Source organism: Eubalaena glacialis, chromosome 17 (genome assembly GCF_028564815.1).
Source record: "Eubalaena glacialis isolate mEubGla1 chromosome 17, mEubGla1.1.hap2.+ XY, whole genome shotgun sequence".
NCBI classification, from domain to species: domain Eukaryota; kingdom Metazoa; phylum Chordata; class Mammalia; order Artiodactyla; family Balaenidae; genus Eubalaena; species Eubalaena glacialis.
This window is the reverse complement of record NC_083732.1, coordinates 8,311,068-8,333,750: the sequence shown is the minus strand read 5'-3', so window position 1 is coordinate 8,333,750 and position 22,683 is coordinate 8,311,068. Positions and strand designations below refer to the sequence as shown.

Sequence of the window (22,683 nt, the reverse complement as noted above, 5' to 3'; positions counted from 1 at the left end):
TCTTTTATTATACATGTTCATCATCATTCCCCCCAAAATCAACTAAACAGATAATTAACGTAATAACCTGTTTAATTACTCACAGAGGTTGCCAAGCCACGTTCAATGTAACTACTAATGTTTGAGAATAAGAAAAGAAAATCAATAATAATGCCTAAAATTTGCCTTCTGTCCTGGGCCTGCAGTTCTCTTACCCACCTCCCATTAAAAGAAAAGAAAAGAAAAGAAAAGGACCTAGTAACAAGCTGTTTTCGTAAGTGAATGGATTACACTTCAATACAAAACAATTAGCACTACAGGGTGGCCTTAATTATGAATTCGTTTTGAGCCTTTTATCATTAATTGAGAAATAAAAGGTTTTTGCCAAGGTAAAAGAATTCAAATTTAAAAGAGCGAAGGTAAACCTAACTTCCTCCTTCTACAACTGCTGGGCAGCAAAGGGCCACCACCAGCTCTGGAACACCCTTGTCCCCAACCAGCTCCTGGTCAGTTCCCGTCTCCCAGCTCTGAGAGGACTGATGCCCCTTGAGGTCCCTTGTGAATTTTTCGCTCCCTACTGTCTACCCTCTCCTTGCACTGTTTAGTCTCCTCCCGTTCAGACGTGCCACAGGCCTGCGCTGAGCATCTGCTGTGTCTTCTCTAACCTGAACTTGAATACTCCCCACCCTTCCTTGTCCATCCCCAAGACTCACTGGCACACAGTTACTGTTTTATGGTACCTCTGACATTCTTCCGTTTGGTATTTCAATATTCTTCTGTACTATCATCCTCTCTCTGCCACCCCCCACCCCCCTCCATGGCCTCGACTGTCTCTTGTTTATATTTCTGGCCATGACATTAAAAAGAAAGGAGGTGCTTTCACAATCAAGGTACCACTACTCTTAGAAATTATGCAGCCACTATAAAATCTCTCAAAAAATAATTAATGATATGGAAATGGCTTCTGACATTAAATAGCACATCATTTGTATTTATGTAACGTCTAATAAGCATTTTCATAGGTAGGATTGATTTAGTCCTTTCTACAATTAACCAAGGGAGATAAGGACTTTAAATACATATACCTTGTACAGATATGAATTGATAGAAACCCTCCACACACAGGGGGAGAGAGAGAGAAAACAGACTAGATGAAAATGCATCAAAATGTTAGTAATGATCATTCTGGGTGGTAAGATTGCAAGTATTCTATTTTCTACTTTCAACTTGTAATTTCCAAATTTTCAATAAATAATTTGCAATACTGCTATAACCGAAACCAAATATTATAAAAATCACCTAGTCCAGTCTCCTAATTATTGGACAGAAAAAGCTATGTGTGCAGTCAGCACCCTTGTCTTGGCTGAGGTGAACATGCCATAAAGCACTGCCAGGGTGACCACAAGGGAGATACAGGCACTTGAGCAGCTGGGTCCAGCCCTGCTCTCCCTCTTGTAAACTGGGCTGAAACTTTCAGGCAGTGACTCTGCTTTAACTAAATGGAGAAAAACCACAGGCTTTTGCTCTAGGATCAGAAACAAGGCAAGGGTGCCCATATCTCCACTACTATTCAATATCATATTCCAGGCATTAGCCAATGCTGTTACATGAGAGAAAACAGCAAGAGGAGTGATAATTGGAAAATAAGAAGTAAAACTATCTTTATTTGCAGATGCCATGACTGCATAACTGGAAAACCCTAGAGAATCAATTAGGAAACTAATTCAAATAATAAAATAAAATAATTCCGTTATGCAGCAGGATATAAAATTAACAGACAGAAGTCAAATGTCTCCATTCACACAAATAATAGCCAGTTAGAGGAAATAGCATTAGGGAAAACCTCTTTTACAGTATCAACAAAGATAAAATACTTAGTAATATATTTAATAAGAAGTGTGTGAAACTTGCATAAGGAAGTATTTAAAACCCTCCTAAAAGATACGAAAATCAAGTTGAACCAACTGGAAAGACATCCTTGTTTTTAGATAGCATGATTCAACATCATAAATCATAAATTTGTAATTTAACACAATGTAAATAAAAATATAAACAACCATTTTAATGGAGTTAGACAAGTGAATGCTAGATTTATATATACAAATAAACATGCAAAACATCCAGGAAAACACTAAAAAGCAAACATCTTAGGAGAAACTAGATAAATCAGATATTAAAATACACTATAAATCCTCTATAAGTAAAATAGTGTGCTACTGACTCGTGAAGAGATAGAGCAAAGGATTAGAATAAAGAACAGATATGGATACAATAAATATGTATCTTTAGTTCATGATAAAGATTGCATCTCAAATCACCGGGGCAAAGATGGGCTTTTTAATAATGGTGCTGGAACAACAATATTTGGAAAAGAATAAAAAATTAGAGTCATGCTTTACCCCATATACAAGAGTTAACACCAAGTGGATCAAGCACCTAAACAGAGAAAATGAAACCATTCAAGTACTAGAGGAAAACATGGCAAATTCCTCTTTAACCAGGGTGTAGGAAAAAGCTTTCTAATTATGATTCAAAAGTCAGATCCTATAAAAGGAAAGATTAATAAATCTAAATATGCAAAACACTTTTTAAAACTTACAATGCTATAACCAACAATAAATAAAGCCAAATGACAACGGAAACTGGGAAAAGATAGCTGCAACATATAACACAGATTAAGGACTAATATCCCACATATATAAAGAACTGTTAAAAATTGAGGGAAGCACAATAGAAAAATGGGCAAGAGATAGGAACACATAATTGACAGAACAAGATACAAAACTGGTCGTTAAATTTATGAAAAGATGTTCTAAATCACTCACAATAAAAGAAAATACTAATTAAAACCACACTGAAATACGATTTTCCACAAAAAGTAAAAAAAAAACAAAAAACAAAACAACAAAAAAAACCCACCACACTACACTGGAAAGGTTGTGGGGAAATAGGTGCTCTCCTACATTGTTGGTAGGAATGCAAACTGACACAACACTTCTGGAAGGGAATTTTGCAATGTCTAACAGAACTACATTTATGTATGCCTTTCGATCTAGCAATCCCAATTCTAAAAATTCACCCTGAAGCTATGCCTCCAACAATTCGAAAATACATAGGCATGAGAATATATATTGCAGCATTATCTGTAACTATAAAATATCAGAAGCCATTTACATGCCGGCATACCCAGGAGATTGGTTGGATAAGTTATGACACAGACATGCAAAGGAGTACTAGGCAGTTGTAACAAAGAATGAGGAAGACTATGAACTGATGTTGAATAACTTAGTATACATAGTACTGTGAAAAAAGCAAAGTACAAATGTGTACTGATGCTATTCTTTTGTGTTTAAGGAAGAAGGGGAAATAATATATAAAATCGACCTATGTATCCATCTATCTGCACATTCATGCCAAAACTTATAGGAAGGATAAATCTGGGATTAATGAAAAGGTAAGTAGGAATGAGGTGGAAAGGAAGGGAGGATGGCACTTCTTCTTTGGGTATCATTTTGTGTACAGTTCTGACTACTGAACCGTGTTAATATTTCATGAACTTGGAAAAAAGCAAAAAAAAAAGAAAAAGAAAAGAAAATCAACAAGGATGGGGTGAGGCCTAAAATGGAATACAAATACAAACGGAAGCTAATGAACCAAACTGAGTAGCAAATAACATTGCACTGAAGGGTGGCGGGGAGGAGAAGAACTGACCTGAGGAAATACTGGAAAAAGCATTTAGCCTCTACAGCATCAGGCTAAAGACAAAAGAACTCTAAACAAATACTGAATGAACGCTAGTTAGCAGGCTTCTTTTTCACAGAAATATGGTCTAGTAATTCTGAAAGCACTTCCTATATATCCTAGGATTAACAAATAAGAAAATGTATTATGGAAAATAGGAGCCAGGTTTCTCATAGTCGAAAAAATGGAGTTATTAATATTGGAAGGGGAAAGAATAGAATGAACCCTGTGGTATTGAAATAAAATTGGAAGTATCACTATAAAGGCATTGGTTTTCCTTGTTGGTAGGTAGGTAGGTAGACAGACGTGCGTGTGTGTATATATAATAAACATACGTGTGTGGAACATTTCTTAAGCTGTTCTGACAGCTCCCCAAAGCCTCGCTTTAACCCTAGAATTTATTAATATGGTACTTGAGTTCCTTGCCTCAAAAAGCTTAAAGTACATTTAAAAAGTTTAAAGTACATTTAACTTTTATGTTATCAATAAATATGTTTGTCCTCGTTCTGTGATTGTTATTTGTCCTCCTCAGCAGGATGACTATTGATGCTTCCAACGAGGCTGCCTCGTCAGAGTGTGCTTGGTCCTAGTATCCAGCTTCCATCTACAATCAGAACAACTCACGGTGGTTTTTCATGCAGTTTTCTTTAAAGTTATGCAATTCAAATTCACTAGACAAAACTTAGAAATGAAAACAGAGCAACAAAATCATAGCTCACTGCATTTCAAAACATGAGCAATATCACGATTTCCTAGAGCCTCTGCCTGAGAGCTGAGTTCTCATCTCGAGTGCCAAGCATCCCAGTGAAGGATGAAGGCAGGGAGCCCCACAGAGCAAAATTCATTCTCAGAGTCAGGCAGGTATTATAATACTTTCCTCACTTTTCTGTTATTGTATGAGTTTTCATCCCCTCTAAAAAGAACTTCTTGGTTATACACAAAAGCTAGTCAGCCTGTACACCAATTACACATTTTGCAGAAAAATAAAGCTCATAAACTATCAAAGATAGAAAAGTTAGTAGGCAATGGCCTAAATGGCACTGAATAACCACACCAAAATTTCCCCGTTGTCAATTTTTTTAAAAAAAATTTTCCTGATTACCTTTTAAAATTTGGTACATTGAAAATATATTCCTCCATGGAAAAAAAAAAAAATCACAATCTACTTACAAGTTTTTGTATTTCACGTAGAACTCCTCAACTTCTACCTCTTCTCCAGATTCCATCTGCAACAGAGGAAAATTTCAGGCATGTACTTGAAACCATCTACTAGAATGTTCCAAAGTAATGATTTACTCCCATGTGGCCACAAACAGGCATCGCGGAAGCGGCATAGGGCGCTCCTGGAAGGGTGAGCACGTGGTGAGCTGGTGGGAGGCCAGAGGGGTGAGGGCGGACCACGCGCGCTACCCGATGGGCTCTGGCTTCTCAGACGTGCACGGCTTTAACTCGTCCCTAACCACATGCAGCTTCATTCACAACAGCCTGACCCCAAATGTGGCTTTCTGCCAAACCCACAGTGCTAAGTAGACGCCAAGTGTACCATTTTCTCAGGCAGCAGCCAATTAGCCACTGCTCTCCTGAATGCCATATGGATTATTTTTGGCCGCCTCATGGCAACTTTACATGGTGGGTTTTGTAATGTTTTAAAATATTTAAAAGACATTTATTCCTCCATATAGTTAATAACGCTAAACAAGAAACCATATAAAACTAAAACTTGTTCCGAGGCTGTAATTTCAGTGCATCACTATTCAGTTTCAGTTTGACTCAATGGTACAATTAAAATCTCTCAGACAAGATGTCACATACACATAGCAGCCAAATAAAATTAACACTCCAAATACTACACCGAGGTGAGGTTAAAATCGTGACCCATCAGCCAAATCAAGGGTGCAGTGGCGAGATTATCTCGAACATCTCCCCTGATCCTGCCTATTGTAATGTCTGCAGAAGATACCGCACATATGATATTTTAAGCATCCCTTTCAATATTTTTTTTCCTCTTGGTTGTAGGCTGTTAAACAAGTCGTAATATGCAATTTTCTTCTGGAACATTTGATCAGATAAATCAGGGATGTAAAAAATAAACACCACTTACAGATGTTTAGAGATTGCTTTTACACTCTTACAAGAGTACCTGCCTTGAGGGTCACATTTGGCTACTAAACTGCCTCAGAGGTGCCGCAAAGAAAATTAAGGCAAGTCAGAACACAGCAGAGGGCAAACAAAGGAGCAGAGACTTCTTACTGGGTGACAGACTGGCACCAGATCTGTTCAAAGAGACTAGGATCACCCTCAATCCCCAATCTTCGACCTACTGTCAAAGACTGTGAACTTAAAACTTTTCTTCAAAACTCTCACACATATCAGTTAAACCTAAATTTTAAGCAGTTTTTCCATCTGCCTAGAGATCACCAATAAGAAGACAGGATATTCAGGAGTGGGGTCGAAACCCATTAATATCTGGTCCTGCCCTAATGGATCTATAAATGGTCATCACCCTAAAGCAGCTTCTTAAATCAACGTGTTCAGAAAACCATCTGTGTCCCCAGATTCTCTTTTTTTAAATTATTTTTTAAATTATTTTTTATTGGAGTATAGTTGATTTACAGTGTTGTGGCATGTCCCAGACTTTCAGGTGTCCAAAATGAAAAGAAATGTTTGCTGGGTGCCCTCAAGAGCCAGGGACATAAACATGCAATTACTGTATAGGTAAATTCTGGTCGATTCAAGTAACAATCCATCCCGAACCCACCTTACATTTTTCTAGCCCTTAACATTACCTCGTTCCACTCCCACATTTCAGCAACCGTTTCAAGACACATTATCTTTGTATAGAACTGGAGATCACAGTAGAAAGGCAAAGATAAGACTGTGGTCAGCCAAGGAGAATGGGGAACCAGGGTGAGCCTAGATCTTGTGATGTTTCTCATAGCATATCATGAAATTCAAACCTCGAGTGGAATTCAAACGTCTGGTCTACTGTTTTTACTTTTTTGATGTTAACTATATTTCTTTCAGTTCTGAAAGAGTTTTTCAAAATTACTTATCTTTGAGGTAGTAAAAAGACACGCTTTATCCTTTCTATGTTCTGTTATCTCCTGATTTCCTTCTTCCGGATCTTTCCTCCTGTACTGTCCCCTTTCCATCTCGTTCTAAGTGGCCTCACTGTCTGTAACTTCTAAGTGGGCCTCAAAGCACACAGATCAACTCTTGAACAAAGGCGCAGTTTTCATTCTGTCTCGATTCTGCTCCAGAAAGTTCCGACTCTTAACGCCATCAACTGTCTGTCCCTGACTCTCGTGAACACCCATTTTTCTCATCACAATCAGCTATGCCTCTGGGGGCGTGCTGTGGAGATCTCAACAAGAGGGTCTCAGGCTGTCTGGGAGAAGGTGATCAGGTTCCGAGACCTCATTTAGTAGCAACTGGAGCTCATGCAGAATCGTCCCAGGACCTATTTCTCTTGGATGTCCCAAATTAGAACCCTGTGCTTTAACTGACCACACATACTAGATCATCTTCTTGCTCCCAGAGCTGTAAGTAGAGAGCTGTAACAGAGCTGTTTTGCCCTTCATTTCATATAAATATGATCACGCTGGCCTCTTCTGCTTTACTTAGAGCAAAACAATTAACAAAAGTGTGTGAATTCATAAGCTCTCAGGAGCATCATTTTAATTACGCACTAAACAGCAGTCGGTTTGACCAGACTCTCTTGACAGTTGAAAACAGCCCCAGCCTCTACCGCCCATGCCCCAGTGTTCGGAAGCCTTTCCATAATGGGCATATCCAGTGCATAACTGAGTCAAGGCACTATTTCTGCAGGTGCGCACACGCGCACACACACACACCCCACTCAAATTTATTTCTAGGACAGTTACCGTTAAATTTGAGAGTCCTCTAAAGTAATTTTATGTGCTCGATAGACTAGTTTGGAGAAACGTGTGTATCTTTTCATTCATTAGACTCCTAAAGCAGTCTGTCAAAATCCTTACTATCCACGTGAAATTGAAAGTTCCAAACATACGGAGCCATACTTGTTCCACTGTTCACACGGAACAGAAACCTTGACCAGGCACTAAATCAACTCTTCTGGTCACCTGGGTTCTAAAACAGCCGTTCAGCAAATGATAATCCTGTTGGCCTGAAAGAACGAATGACCTTTCCTAAGCATCCTATTACTAAATTAAGCAGTCACACTGGGGAAACAAAGCTAAACTGTAGTGTGAAAAGGCAGACATTTTGTTAAATAATGCACAAAAGAATGAGAAAGCGCCTTGATAAAGGTAACAATAAAGCAAAGGTATGAATCCATTCCTACTTCTGGCCAACCTGCTGTATATTCTACCAGACATACCAAATCATAGTTCATTTAGGAAGAAAATAGGACATAATAATACAGAATCCACTTTCAAAACTATTTTTGACCTTCTGGTACAAAAAGGATTTGAACTGTTTTCCCCCAAAGACAGATGGCTCAAAGCAGAAGGGACTACATGATGACTAAATGTGGAAAAGAAGAAAATTAACCTTTATACAATCCAAAAGTCCATTCTTAAATCTACCTCGAAATTCAAATACAAGTACCACCTATGTCCCTTGCACTGGGTCCCACGCACATTAATTTGGGTTTAGAACAACGTAAGTGCCTGAGCCATCCCTATATAACACGAGGTGCTGAGTTACGGATGAGTTCTGTGAGTTTGCACGACTCCATCATAATGGCTGATGCTTCTCAGGCTACAGTGATGAGGTCAGCTGATTGCAAAAACCATTAACTGTCCCCACTATGTGTCAGCAGCATGCTGGGGAGGCTCTGAGCCCTTAACCAGTTTCCATAGTGCTGCCAGGGGGAGACAAAGGCACCTTCTCACAGCCATGTCTTCCATTATTCATGGTAATAGGAAACAGACCAGCAGGCATAGCTAGAATCCAGGGGAAAATCTCAAATTTCCTTTTGCTTCTATCTGCTGCACTTTCCTCCAATATTACTAAAGCTGATAACTAAAGTAACTATTTGGAGAACATTATCAGTTTAAAAAGTTAGTACCTGCTAATGTTTACAATCTTCTAATGGTTTTTTATGGCCCTTTATGAAATGCCACTAATCTACAAGCAATTCAATGGGCTCCATACCTCTTTCTTATTTTAAATCATATCTCAAGGCATATCTCTCCTTCCAGAGGAAATTTCCCATTAATTTTCTCCATCCTAAAATTCACCTACTCAACAAATACTCTACCCTCATGTACAATTACAGTGATTTTTAATCTCCTGTGTTAAGATAAGCCTGGTCATCTGTAAATGGCAGCAATACCTACTCCTAAACTGTGGGTACCTATCTTTAAAGGATTGGCAAGAAGAAACAAAAAATACCCTATGGTGGGCAAAACAGAAGGAAAAAGGGATCCCCTACATCATCCATAGTCTAAGCAGCTCTGAATAATAGAGCTAATTATAATTTGCAACCCCCAAACCTGCTGGGTATGCCTGCTGAAGCACTATCGGTTGAATGAAAATTATTATATCCCATCCAAACCACGTGCTATTTATTCAAACAAGCCACTTCAATTCGCTGAAGGGGATTATTCTTTAAAGTACGTCAAGCATTCAAATTTTGCCATATATCTACAATTCACAAGTTAACAGTTCTAGAGTCATTAGGAGGACAAAACTGCAACCTTTCCAATTAGTTAAATAGTGCTCATTTCTGCTTGAACGGGTGCGAAATTTGGTTGAGATTTTATGTTCATCAGAGAGGAAATCCTCATGTTCAAAGAGTTACCAGATAGACACCCCATACACTCCCACTCCCTACACTCATTATGAAAATATCTTGACATGTTGTTCTTGATTATTTTTGTTTGAACCAGAGTTTTATCTTCTGATAAAAATCTATACTTTGAATAACACAATACAAAAGCAGAGAGTATTGGAGGAAAGGTAAAGAGAAGTTTACGGCTGGTGCAATACCATTTTCAAGGATCTCTAGATAGTATTTGAATAGTAAATGTTTCCTATTTGATAAACCCAGAAGCTCACTTTAAATCCCATAATTCCTCCATGCCTCATCTCTCTCCCTGGGGATTACACTTTGTATACACTTCACATCTTTTTAAAAAAAAGCTTATTTTACATGTCAAAACAATGAGGTTGTCTTCCACACACCTCGAAAGCAATAAAAAGAAACAACTCTGCCTTTGACAATGATTCAAGCTAGAAGACAGAAACCTATGTCTAAAGGAGACCATTTTCTAGAGACACCAAACATGGCTTGCTGGAATATGTAAATGCATCTGGATGCCTATGTACTTCTTCAAACTAAAGTGTCTTCTCAAACTGGGCAAGAAGGGAAATGGGTGGGATGAAATGGGGAGTCTCCATCAGTAAAAAGAAGATGCAGTTTTCCTGGAATTCGTTGTCACAGAGTGTATGTGTCCCTCAGTGACATGGGCACCAGGCTAGTGACAGGTACTTAGGGCTCACCTTTGCGGATCAACATGAATTCCGAATAATCTGGAAGGATAAGTCATATTATCTTCAAAAATTACACTGAAAATAGTTCTGTATTTCACTTCTGCACTAACAAAAGAATACTAATATTTCAATTGCATATGAAAAGTATGAGAAAACACCTACTTGCTAACATGATAAAGAGATCTTCCGGGGGGTGGGGGGCTGGGGTAGGGACCTTCCTAAGAGAGATGAGAGATAGATTCATGGTCATGATTTTTCGTCAATAATATTTATGAAAAAGGCAGCCTACAACTCTAGGAGTCCTAAGACATTTCTTCTGAGACGTTTGAGTTCTTGCCTACTCTAAATGGGGTAATAAAGCACTGACTGTTTGCTACATTTTAATTTCATTTTGGGTTGAACATCCCAAAGATTGATATTGGACTAATAAATCAGACAGGATTAGAAACATCACCAGAAGTTTCATTTTTCAACAGTGAAATTTTTAAAGGAAATTATAAAGCAAAAAATAATTTAAGAGTCACACACACCCCACAGGTTTTGATAACTCCACATGATGCTTACCTGTTTTTTTACTGAACGACTACTCATAATTTTTTCTACCACTGGACCGTCTGCATCAACAGATTCCTAAAACATAAAGTGGAATGAATGAATCCAAACAGAAAGCATTTCATTCTAAGCTGTAAAAGCAAGACATCATTTCCTTTTGCACCTCCCTCCATACCCTTTAAATCACTGGGTACAATCACCAGTGGGGAATATGACTGAAAAGAACAAAAATCTCCCTTGCAGAAAGGCGAAGGGAAGAGCTGTGTTTATTACTTCATGATTATGTGGTTTAATTGTGTGGGCTAGCATGGGTCCCTAAAGCCAAGGAGCGTTCAGAAATTCCAGCTGCCAAGAGAAAATGATCTCTGCGTGATGGCAAAAACATAACTTTTCCTCGTCTGGACCCATGGGGTTAATATACTCATCATTCTGTTATCGTAGGCAGCTTTTTATCTATGGAGGTCCCATAAAACGCTATGTAGCAACAGAGCGCAATTTACCAAATAAAATACAAAACTGTATTTAATATATTTTTCAATGGGTTACCAGTTTGTTAACTAAAGCACAGTAACGGTAAGAAGAGGGCTTTGGGGAAAAAAAAAAAAGATCTTCACAATAATCAATCCTCCATTACTACCCATATTTTATACAAACTCTTTTATCCATCACTTACATGGCACAGAGAATAAAGTAGGCCCTGCTGGGTACTACAAGGCAGTAATTTCATAAAGGGGCTCTTACAGTGCCAAGCAGCAGGAGACAAGCTTGAGTGGTTTATTAAAGTCCCAGAAGCTACGGCACTGAACTCTCGGAGGTAAATTCAGCCTCCTTGCATCCTAGCTCTGCCTCATCCTCAACAAAGACCATTAATTCTCCAAAATTGTGTCAAATTACATATCACAGGCTTGGACAAAAATAAATCTCAGTGAACGGGGCTTTTTAGAAGACACCCCTAAACGACTAATTTCCCATAGCGTGTTCGCCAACACGAGATGAATGTGCCCAGCTCGAAGTCCGACGCTTCTACTGAACTTCTCCAATTCCGGCTATAAAATTTCCAGCCCATCTTTTGAAACGCACGCGACAACTGCGCTCGCCGCTCACCTGCGGCTCCGACTGCGAGGTGGTGGAGGGGGAGTCTCTCCCGGCAGCGTCTGCGTCATCGGCCTCCTCGTCAGAGATCTTGAACTCCAAGTCCTCGGTGTACCGCTTTCTCTTCACCTGCCTGCTGGACCGTCTCTTCTAAAACGAAAACCCGACAGGCTGGGTTTAGAAAGCTGCTGCTCTCCCACTTCTAAGAAGGGCACGGTACTTTTATAAAATAATAATAATCGTAAAGAAAAGCTGGTGACTTTAACCCTGCAAATCACAGAAGATACCACAGTGGCAACACACACAACGGAAATGGGGGAAATCTGAAGCCAGGCGCCTCGGACAGCGATGGCCCTGCCACTCCCGGGTGCCTGGCCTTTAACTGGGAAATGGAAGTAACAACACATTTTCCTCCTCATTCGGCCGGTGAGTTGCTCAAACGTGAAGGCAATACTGAAGCTGGGTGATGGATATGTAGGGGTTCATTATACTATTCTATTTTTGTAGGTTTTAAAAATTTTCCCCACAAGAAAAAGTCAAAAAAAGTGAAGGCATGAGAAGAAAATTTGTGAATAATAAAGTTCTAGATAACTATTGTTACATTAGTATCCAAGGTTCCAAAACTATCTCAGAGACCCATTTAAATAGAAAGTTTATATTTTCATCCTGGTCCTAAAAGAAATAGTCTGAACATTTTTAAAGAGCTGAAGGATTGAACGGCAGAATTTATAATGAGTGACTATGAAAAGGAATTTAAAAAAATTTTTTTACTGCACTGATGAAAATGTGAAGGACTGTTAATAGCTAGTATTAATAGGATTATTGGCAAAATGGGCCCTCTCCCACCCAGTGGTCAAAATAGAACGCAGTACACCTTTGCAGGACAGCGTGGTCAAAACGTAAAACGAGCCCACCCCCCTTCCCAGCAAGCACACATCTAGTAAGCTACATGACGCATCTGGGTAACATCTAGCAGATAAATGGTTAAGTAAAAAGAAAAGCAAGTCAAGTAACAACAGCTAGCTTATAATTCTAAGATTACAAAAAAACCTTGTGTTTCTATTTGTATGTGTGGGCGATCAATATATAAACTCCTCCAGAGAAACATACTGTAAATCCTGTTTACTTCCCTATACTCAGTGAATATTTGCTAAAAAATGAATGTATACGGGTATGTTTTCAATAACAAAAAAATCTGAAAAGACACAACAAACTGTTAAAAGCTATTAATTCTGGAGAGTGAAATGAATGGAGCAGAAAAAAGGATTTTGTACTTTTTGTTCAAAACAATTCTAGATGGCTTGACCTTTCTGATACAGAAATAGTTTTGTCAGTTAATTAAAAACAGAGAAATAACCTTCTCATTAATATGTGTATGTGATAACGTCTCAGATAACTCTAAAATGACACGTGTAAATTTTAAATCCCTGTTCAATTACAACTCATGGGTGAGGTGGCAAAGCACATGGAAGAAATAAAAAGAATACTGAGAAAAGTGACACTGATACAAACTGTTCTCTAAGAATTATGAAATAAACCCCTCTGAAGAGCCTTTCGAATTTTAAAGTTGGGACAGTAGGGCAGAGAGAGGCTAATTACCCTGCCGTGCAGACCTCAGGAGGGACGGGCATGGGACCTATGGGGCACAAGTCAGGACCAACAAGCCCCCATGCCATGTCTCAAAGAAGGGGACCCACTCAATTTTACTGTATTAAGTTTGTGCGCCCCCTGCTCTCAAAGGGGATGTGAGACGGCTCACATTATGACTGTGTATAACAGGACCGTCAGATGGGTCATTCGAGGCTGTGAACTCAGCCCTACAGCCAGGGCTGCAGAGGCACGATGTACCCTTCTGCCGGGAGGTATTTGGGGCGGGGACATCTTATTAACAGACATCCTAGCGGCTCAGACGAGAGGGAGCGGTGACGTGGGCCAAAGGCTCCACCTCTGACCCTTCTCTCCTCTCCAGCCCCGCACAGAGTAACCAGTTCCATGTGGAGGTGACACCCAGGCCAGCGGGGGTCCTGCCACCGTCCATCCTGCCCCGCGTCACCAGGGGCAGTTTGACCTCGGGCGTCCAGGAGCTGAGTGCCCACGTTAGAATGAGGCCAGGCTCTCCCTGCGTGACCCTGGACGAGTTCCTTTAGGGACCTCAGTTTCCTGGTCTGTAGACTAGGGGTAATGACAGTAGCTGCCTCATCAGTATACTGTGAAGATCTCCTAAGAGAATTCATTGAAAGCGCTTAAAACAGCGCACTTAAAGGGACATGTTAATGCCAAATGCAATTAGTAGGATTACAGTCATCAGTAACCAGCTCCACCTTTCCAAGGGAAAATCAGAAAGCAATGAGGCTCCGAAGCCGGGCTACGTCATACGGCTTCCCTCCTCTTTTCCCAAAGCTGATCTGGAATAGCTCCGCCTCTTCTGCTTACTTTAGCATCGCCCGCTTCTGGCTGTCAGTTTCTTTAAGATATAAAAGCCTATTATCAGGAACAACATTTTAATTTGGTGAAATTTAGTATAGTATCTATTTCTTTTGATACATCAATTTAGCTAAATGGAAATGGATGAATCTACAGTTTCATCTTTCTGTCATTACTGTAAGGAGAATGTGCTACTAATGACACATCTGTGATGTTTTACCAGGTTTCCATGGTTGGGGCCACACTGCCCTAGTATTCTTCCAGCACAAGTAACTAAACATCCTTGGACAGAGTCTAAGACAAATCCACTTTACACTAAATCCCACTCTGATATTAAAGAAATGTTCCAGTACAATAAAACAGAGACTTCTGTTTATTTTTCTAATAGAAATGTACATATTGGTGAATATAATGTTTATAACGAAAGTTTCTCCTCATATCAACTTTGTGTTATAAATCTATGCAACAGTGACAGGGTTAGTAATAGTGGATACAAGGTCACTTCATAAAAGAAATCCCAAAATACAATTAGAACTCAACTTTCTGAAATTTTTAAATGTTATATGGCTTCTCTGCCTTCTAAATAATAATTGATCGTAAGTTCATTTATTTTGGATATCAAGGTTCCTTTTCCAATTTCCCAACATAAAATAAAATTAGTTATCACATAATAGGCTTCTTTATAGTCTGTTAAACTATTGTTATTTGAAATTTTGGGGGGAATCAAAATAAAATATAAGAACTGCATTTAAACCAATTGCATTTAAAGCTCAAAACTTTTGAATTAACACTACAATAACAGGTCAACTTGTTAAACTTGGATTGTTTTAGAAAAGTTTCATATAGTTAAAACAGGTATGCTGAAAAGCAAATTTAAATGTGTTGCCACAATCTCACTGTTGTAGTACTTTGTGACACAATTTTCAGTTTGTTAAAAGAAAAAAAAAAAAGACATGGCATTTACTAAAGTTTAAACAAATTGATCATAAAACTCAAGAACTTTAAGCCCTTTACGCGTGTGCTACAGGAAGAAACACAACAAACAAGCAGTCAGCGTCACTTCCTGTGTTGCTGTGACACGGAAGAGACACTGAGAAACATGGACCTGTGTGTTTACTGATATTAGCTGTCTGACCCGTGACAGTTCAGCACCAGCCAATTAGAAAGGATGCATGGATGTTCATTTGCATTGATTAGCATTTTTCTATAACTGAAATGCAGAAGGAAAAAAAAAACACCACTAGTATTTCATAAAGTCCATCTCAGTCTGTGTTAATGCAAACAGACTTGTAAAAAACAGCAGTGTTTGTGAAAGAACAACAGAATTTTCTTGACTTGTGTGACAGTCTTCTTAACATTGTCCAAATACTACTGCACAAAGGTCTTAGTTTAAGCAAAAGCAATTCAGGGGAAAAAAAAAAAAACACCTGTGGGCATAAGAATTAAATTCAAAATCATTAAAAATACTTTAGTTTAAAACTCCCTAAACAATTTTTAAAAAGATAGCTACTTACCTTCCCAATATCTTTTCACTGATATGGAAAGTTAGAGGAAATTACAAAATTAACTCAAACTGCCAGAGGTTATCACTATGTTAGTTATAGAACCAAACCAAACCGAAACACATTCATTTAAACACACACACACTCTCTCTCTCTCCCCGCCCTTTTAGGGCCTCTAAGGTTAGGTCGTTCTGTGAAGTTATAGATATCAGGGAGGTCTAGTTAAACACACACACACACACAAACAAACAAAATCTATCTGAAATTCTTTAGCACAGAGCTGTATATTGCAAGTACTTTGTTTCTAACTTTTAAGCAAATCAGTAGGTACAGGGAGAAGTACTGAGAGTGCACCAAACCATTAGAAAAGGTCAAACCCGCTTCCAAGGGCTGCTTGCTTTTCTAGCAGGATCCTCAGTAACTGCTCCTTGATAACGTAGATGTCATTCACAGAAGCCACATTCCCAGCCATCCCAGAGGACCAAGCTGGCAAGCTTCCAGGGAACGTAACAAGGAAATAATGTTTAACGGTCACGTGTAGGGGTCCCTTACTTACTGTCCAATCAGCGAAGGCAGTGTGCTTTACACACAAGAACCTAAATTCCTGATGTTTAATTCAGGGCCAGTTTTTTTGACTGATTCCTATAAAAGTCTCCGAAAGTCAGGAGACTCTAACACTGGAAAATTGTGCGGTGCTGCCGTCCAGAAAGTCACTAACTTGTTCATAGAAACTTTAGTATCACACAAATACATCTCGACTCTGACCGTCAGATGTCAGAAACCTGAAGACGAGCTACAGATTACACTGTGATTTTTTGTTCTGCAAAATAAAAGAATTGACAAGGAACCAAACTTAGCAGAAAATTAGAAATGTGGATGAAGCTTTAAATGAACCAACATATTAAGACTATGTTAACACTAACATATATATAAACATCAAAAGATACATGTACAGAAATAAATGAAGAGTCTCAGTTTTATTTATCACAGAGTCAAAGATGGCAAAACCAAGAAGTCAGGAGTTTAATTCTGGGTTGGTCCCCCAGCTCTAATCACTATGGATATAATGTTCCAGACGACAATAAAGCCATCTCTACAGCAGCTCTATAACAAAGACAGGGAGGTCCAGTGCACTCGATATGCAGCTAAAGTTACCCTCGCTAAACAACCACAGCTCGGGACCAGAATAATGGTATTACCTGAACACCTGGGTCCTCGTCTTCTTCAGGAGGAGGAGATGATGGGGGTGTTTTGTCTAAGTCTGAATTCTCAGAACCTTCTGTTTTTCCCTTGTTGGCCTTTTTCTTCAAAGCACTTGCTTCTGAATCAGGTTTCTTATTACTAGAATTCAAAGTGGATCACTTAGTGTTCACTTTTTAACAAGGTTTTTCGTACGCCCCATGCCTTATATTTCCCACATCAATATCCCTAAAGTATCGATAACAATTGATAAATCAATGCATGTGGGCCATCGAGAGTTAAATAGTACTCTCAGTTAAGTTTTTACAGCAAAACCCCATATTGATGACCTTCAGCAAATATCTGACCTAATGAAAAAGAAACTGCATGCAAAAACTCCTAATACCACACAGAATATATTTGTTCATCTAGACAATGCACGATCCCTGCCGATACACCAAGCCATAATGAAAAACTGGATTAAGAAATCATTTTGCTATCAACTTTTTAAGGTACCAGAAGATGGTTTTTAAAACTGTCAAGGAAAACTAGAACATAATGATCATTTCTTCTGTGTCTCTTGCAGATAGTTTTAAATACTCCTGTTTAAGTCCTTTTCTTGACCAGTACTACTAGGGGTCCTCTTTTATAACATTCAGATACATTTTTATCCAATTTATAACCTTTTAAAACATAACAAGATATATAGCAATTCCTCTTCTACATAAATTTATTTAACGCTGTATTCTTAAGTAAAAATCAGCTTTATTTTGGTGCTAGACATTTTTTTTTTTCTTTGAGGTAGTCACGATAGCCTTTTCTTCAGCTGGGTCTCCAAAATACAAAAATATAGCAAAGTGACCCCAACAATTCAAGTGTGTGTTCCATAGTATGTTTCCATCAAATGTTAATAGGATTTGAATGTTACATAAGTCAAAAGACAAGAATGAACTGTAAGAAAAAAATTTTTTAAATTTAAGTTTACTATCACCTTTAGAACCTTTATTTGCCATTCTTTTAGAATGCACACTTGGTGTTGCCTTCCATACCAATTTCCAAAACCCAGCCCCAAGATTTTCTAATATTGATTATTACCATTTACTATCCAACATTTCAAATAATCCAACCTCAGTAATAATTATTTTTACTATTTCAAGAAAGCCTAAAATTCTAATAAATTTGGAAAACAAAAGATACATTTCAAAAAGCTTTGAAAAGTTTATTTAAGTTTGTAAATTCCTAGAAAAGTATGCTGTCAGAATGCATTAAACAGCATTTTTTTTCAATCCCAACAACTACAAAAGGAAAAGAGGCCAAGATACCAATATGCTTTTATTTAAGTAAAGCATGTCATGTAAAATGTTTCAAAAGTATTTAATATAATCACACACCTAAAAGGCATTTTTGTAATGAATAAATACAATATTTGATAATCATAAACTAGTCATTTTCAAATACTCAGAGCTTGTTTTTATTTTGTTCTGTTAATATTTGAGCCTAGTAAATGGCCACATAAGGAAAAAACTTACGACAATTCAGATTATAGCAAGCAGCAGTTAGGTTTAAAGAGTTCTTTTTAATATACAAAAAAAAAAAAGAGTGTCCTAAAAACTTTAAGCCCCCAAAAATCCACGGAAGACATAATATTTTTTAAATTAAAAAAAAAAAATCCATACAACAGTTCCTCATCCAACTGTCCTAGTGTTTACGCTACACATGGACAGAAGTCTCCCCTACTATGAGGCTCCATTTCCAGCATTTATTTCCGCTCTAACTGCCACAAATTATACAATACTACAGCTGAACGCTGGGCCCCTTTCCTTTCATCTGCACGCCAAGAGCAATCAGATTACCCTGGTAACCAGCGGTCACATGACCAGCACCTGCTCTTTTGGCTGGATGCCACTGACTAAAGCCATCTGCTTCCCTCAATCAGCTTTCAAACATTCTCAACACCTGCGCTGCAGTGTTTTGTGGTTTCTTTTATCAAATCAGTGCAAAACTGCTTCCAAAACTTTACATATTTCTCAAATTTGTTTAAATCAGAGGTAGGCCTGTCATGGAGTTGAACCACTGCCAGGTAAAGAAAGCTGGCAGCAGGTCCTTCCCCAGTGCCCTCTCCACACCACAGTGAAGGACACAATGTGATTTAGTGGGGTTCCTGCACCAGGGGTAAACTGTCCTACGGGAGAAAAAGGCTTACTGCCTCGGAGCCCGCCAGAGCCCAGGTCTGAGGAGACGTCAATCTGCTGGAGGAGAGAAATGCTAATGATGTTCCATCTGCCCTTCCCAAGGATGCACTCTGTGGAACCTCCAAGACCGTGCAAAGTCGGACAGGACCTCTGCAAAGGCTCGGACAAAATGCCTGTAGCCAAGGGAAGCAGCCACCCCAGCTCTGATGACTGGAGGATTTCTAAACTCAGTGGACCTTGAGCTATTCATGCTGCTCCGAGACATCTAAGCATTTCCTTGCTAACATCTTCTCATGACATCAACGTACAAATCAGAAACACACCAAGTAGTCAAAAAAGCTACAAAGTCTTCAATGTTCACCCCAAGACATTACAATCGAAGACAAGATAAAATTATTTACATCAGACTGCCTTTGCCACTATTTTGCAATAAGCTCATTTGGATTTTCAACTGTTACATTAAAACTGCTTTGCCCCAAAAGAGCTAAAGCCAGAATTTTTTTTTTTTTTAGCCAATGAGGAGCACTGATTTCAGACAGCCCTCAGTTCAAGTTCCAACTCTGTCATTTATAACCTGTCCGTCTGTGACTCTGGATACGTCATTTCATCTCCCTGAGTCTCAGTTTTCTCATCCATAAAATGAGATTAGTAATTACATTTTGCTCCAAGATTCGACCTTTCCAAGCACCTGGCACACTCGACTGGGAGCTGTTCTCTGACTGCGGCTCAGACCCACAGGCGGAATCAACTGCGGAGACTTAGGGACGGGACCCTCTGCATCGTGACCACGTCACCCAGGCCACGTGAAGAGAAGGAACATCCTTTATCAACAGTCTCAACACCAGCTCAAAGGACAAACGAGCAGACCAGCCCAGAGGCCACTCGCCTCTATACCCCTGGCCACTGCTTTAGTTCAGACGCGTATCATGTCCCACCTCGACCGTCACAACGGCCTCCCCGCCTCGTCCCCATCACCAGCCAGGGGCAGGGCCACTCGCCATCAGACTGCTGGCGAAAGGACACGTACCCCACGGCCACAGCCGCGACTCAAATCTGTAAGGTTCAAGGCTGGTCTTTCGTAATGTCAGAGCCAAAACACAGCCGTACACGCATTCCTCTTCCAAGCTATAATGTGGGAAGCCTGAACGCACGAAGAGGGCAGCCCTTCCGGTTGGGGAGAAGGAAGTGGTACTTATTCACAAGGACCACCCCTCAACCCGACACTACAAGGTCCGGGCCGAGGCCACGGGCTGCTTGGCGCGAATCCAGAACCTCAAGGCGCCTCCAACAGCTGCAGGGCTGGCCGCGGCCCGACGCCCCACCAGCGAGGACGGCCAGAAGAGCCAGCTGTGCAGGGTCCAGCCCTGACTGGCCTTGGCCCGGAGAAGCCCCGGCTGCCTCCACGCCTCCCCTGGACCGGCCCTGCCCGCCACGTTCCCGAGCTCTGTGGCTCAGTCCTGCCGCCCGAACATGCCCTGCAAACCCAGCTCCAGGCACCAGCAGAGCGGCCGGCTCACACGCAGACCCGACCGAATCATTCTGCCCAAAGCCCCAGCCCCAAGTGTACTGACGTCTGAGATTCTCAGTGCGCAGTTTTTATAATCGGCAACATGAACTTTATTTTTCTACTTTTCCCACACCCCAAACTCTCCACCCTGCAGATACACAGGACCGCTCCCAAAAGCGTACGCACACCTCTCCTCCCTCCACTGCCCCTCGCGTACTCGTCTGCAAGGCTCAGCTGGACATCACTCAGTCAGAGAACCATTTTCTGGCCACCAAAGTCTGGATTAGTAAGATCTCACACTCTCTACATGCCACGTGATGTACCCCACACAAGGGATGTTTAAAATACACAGTACTGGGTGGTAACATTACTGCAATGCAGTAAAACCAAAGCACCGGGGGTGTGTGTGTATATGTCTTTCTCCAACTATCCTGTTAGCTCAAGAAGGAAACGTGTCTTATTTATCTCTGTATTCCTTGTACCTGGTCAGGTGCGCTACTTATAAACTTTAGCTGACCAATTAAACAGTACAAGTAACAGTGAAATCAACAAACACATACACAGTCCGGACTATGTGCAGCTAAAGCACTCTTCTCGTTAACTCATCTACGAAAACCCCACATAGATTCTATCTTTATGAAGCTCAGTAAAATGGGGCTAAACTACTACCAAAGTAGAGTGAAACCTAGCAAGTTTTCAAACCCCATACATCTGTATACCTCCCCTCCGGACTGACAGAGTTCTTTCATTTCCTGACCCTTATCGCCCACCATTACTGGTGAGGCCAAGATGCGGGGCCACCCCCTCGTGAAGCTAGGCAGGCCCTTGTACTCTTGGAAAGGGTTATATCTTTCTGGGGATGCTGCTGGCAGTTTGTAGGGCCACTGTCCCTCCACCAGCTTTACTTACATGTCACATTTCACCAAGAGAGGGAGGTCCCAGTGGTGGGCAGCGGGACATTCTCAGGGTCCATGGCTAAGTGACACTTAGGTCACCCTGCCAGACCGAGCTCTAAAGTTCTGTGGTTGCCTCCCCCAACCCCATGTGATCAAAACCTACACCACCCTGATGAGAACTCCAAGAAACAAGTGCTGGGTTCAGAGAGGAGGGATCTACATGGAGGGAATCATCCCTATGGGAGGACATATTCAGTGTATGGCTGTAAGAGTCCACAACGATGGGCCCAGTGACAGTACCTGAAGTGGGGCTGGACACATAAATCCAAGCTAAGATAGAGCATGTAAATAATGAAGTCTTTTCGGTGAGAAACGAGTACAGGTTTTTTAAACACGACTTTATGCAAAGGGCTAGAACTTACTGGAAAGCCAGCTAGCTGCCCTGATTTATTACAGAGTGCAGTGAAACATGGATAAGCCTCAGCCTAAGGACCTAAGTCCTCAAAGGAAAGACAGTTTGAAAAGGAACCGTATCATGGAACCAAACATAACGAGAGGAAGAGAGTCAGCTGGTGAAGCTGTCTGGACAGTGGTGGGTTGGGCAGAGCGGGGGAGCGAGGGCTCTCCACCACACGGACCCTCAAGACAGGACACGTCAGTGATCAGCCTCCTCACACTGGGGAAAATCAACCTTGAGGCTCGTGAGATTAAACAGGTCCGTGTTCAGGAAATCAAGCCACAGTGTCACACTACCATCTTTCAGGAGAGCAGAGAGTATTGAAACATATCCTTATATTTTACATACATAAAGGCCTTTTAATAAAAAACTGAATGTCATGGATGAGAAGTGAGTGATGTTTGTGGCACAGGAAGTGTATGACTTGTCGTGATTCAGAAAGATCATGTATGATAAAATACATGAGCCGCTAGGGTCGAGGTCTCAAGGCTGGTAGGAGAAAAGCGTCTGGCCTCTCAACTTCAGATTTTCCTCTAAGTTTTTAAACAATGAAAAAGAAAATTAAAAGATAAAGAGGCAAACTAAAAAAGCGACAAGATAAAGTACTAAAAGTTTAAAAGGATCAATGAAGGCAATATAAAATGTGATACATCATGAAGTAAAATAACCCAACAAAATAAAA

General features: G+C 40.2%; 1 protein-coding gene across 5 annotated transcripts in view; it reads right to left on the bottom strand.

Moving 5' to 3' along the window:
* The window catches only part of CHD7 (chromodomain helicase DNA binding protein 7), a 177,609-nt gene that overhangs the window by 48,141 nt on the left and 106,785 nt on the right, over positions 1-22,683 (bottom strand). For all 5 annotated transcript variants that reach the window (XM_061172013.1, XM_061172015.1, XM_061172017.1 and 2 more), the window contains exons 4-7: positions 16,970-17,111; positions 11,857-11,994; positions 10,765-10,830; positions 4,891-4,946 (exon numbers count right to left, since the gene is read on the bottom strand). In XM_061172013.1, the coding sequence (XP_061027996.1) occupies positions 4,891-4,946; positions 10,765-10,830; positions 11,857-11,994; positions 16,970-17,111 (402 nt within the window). The remainder of the gene's footprint in view (positions 1-4,890; positions 4,947-10,764; positions 10,831-11,856; positions 11,995-16,969; positions 17,112-22,683) is intronic.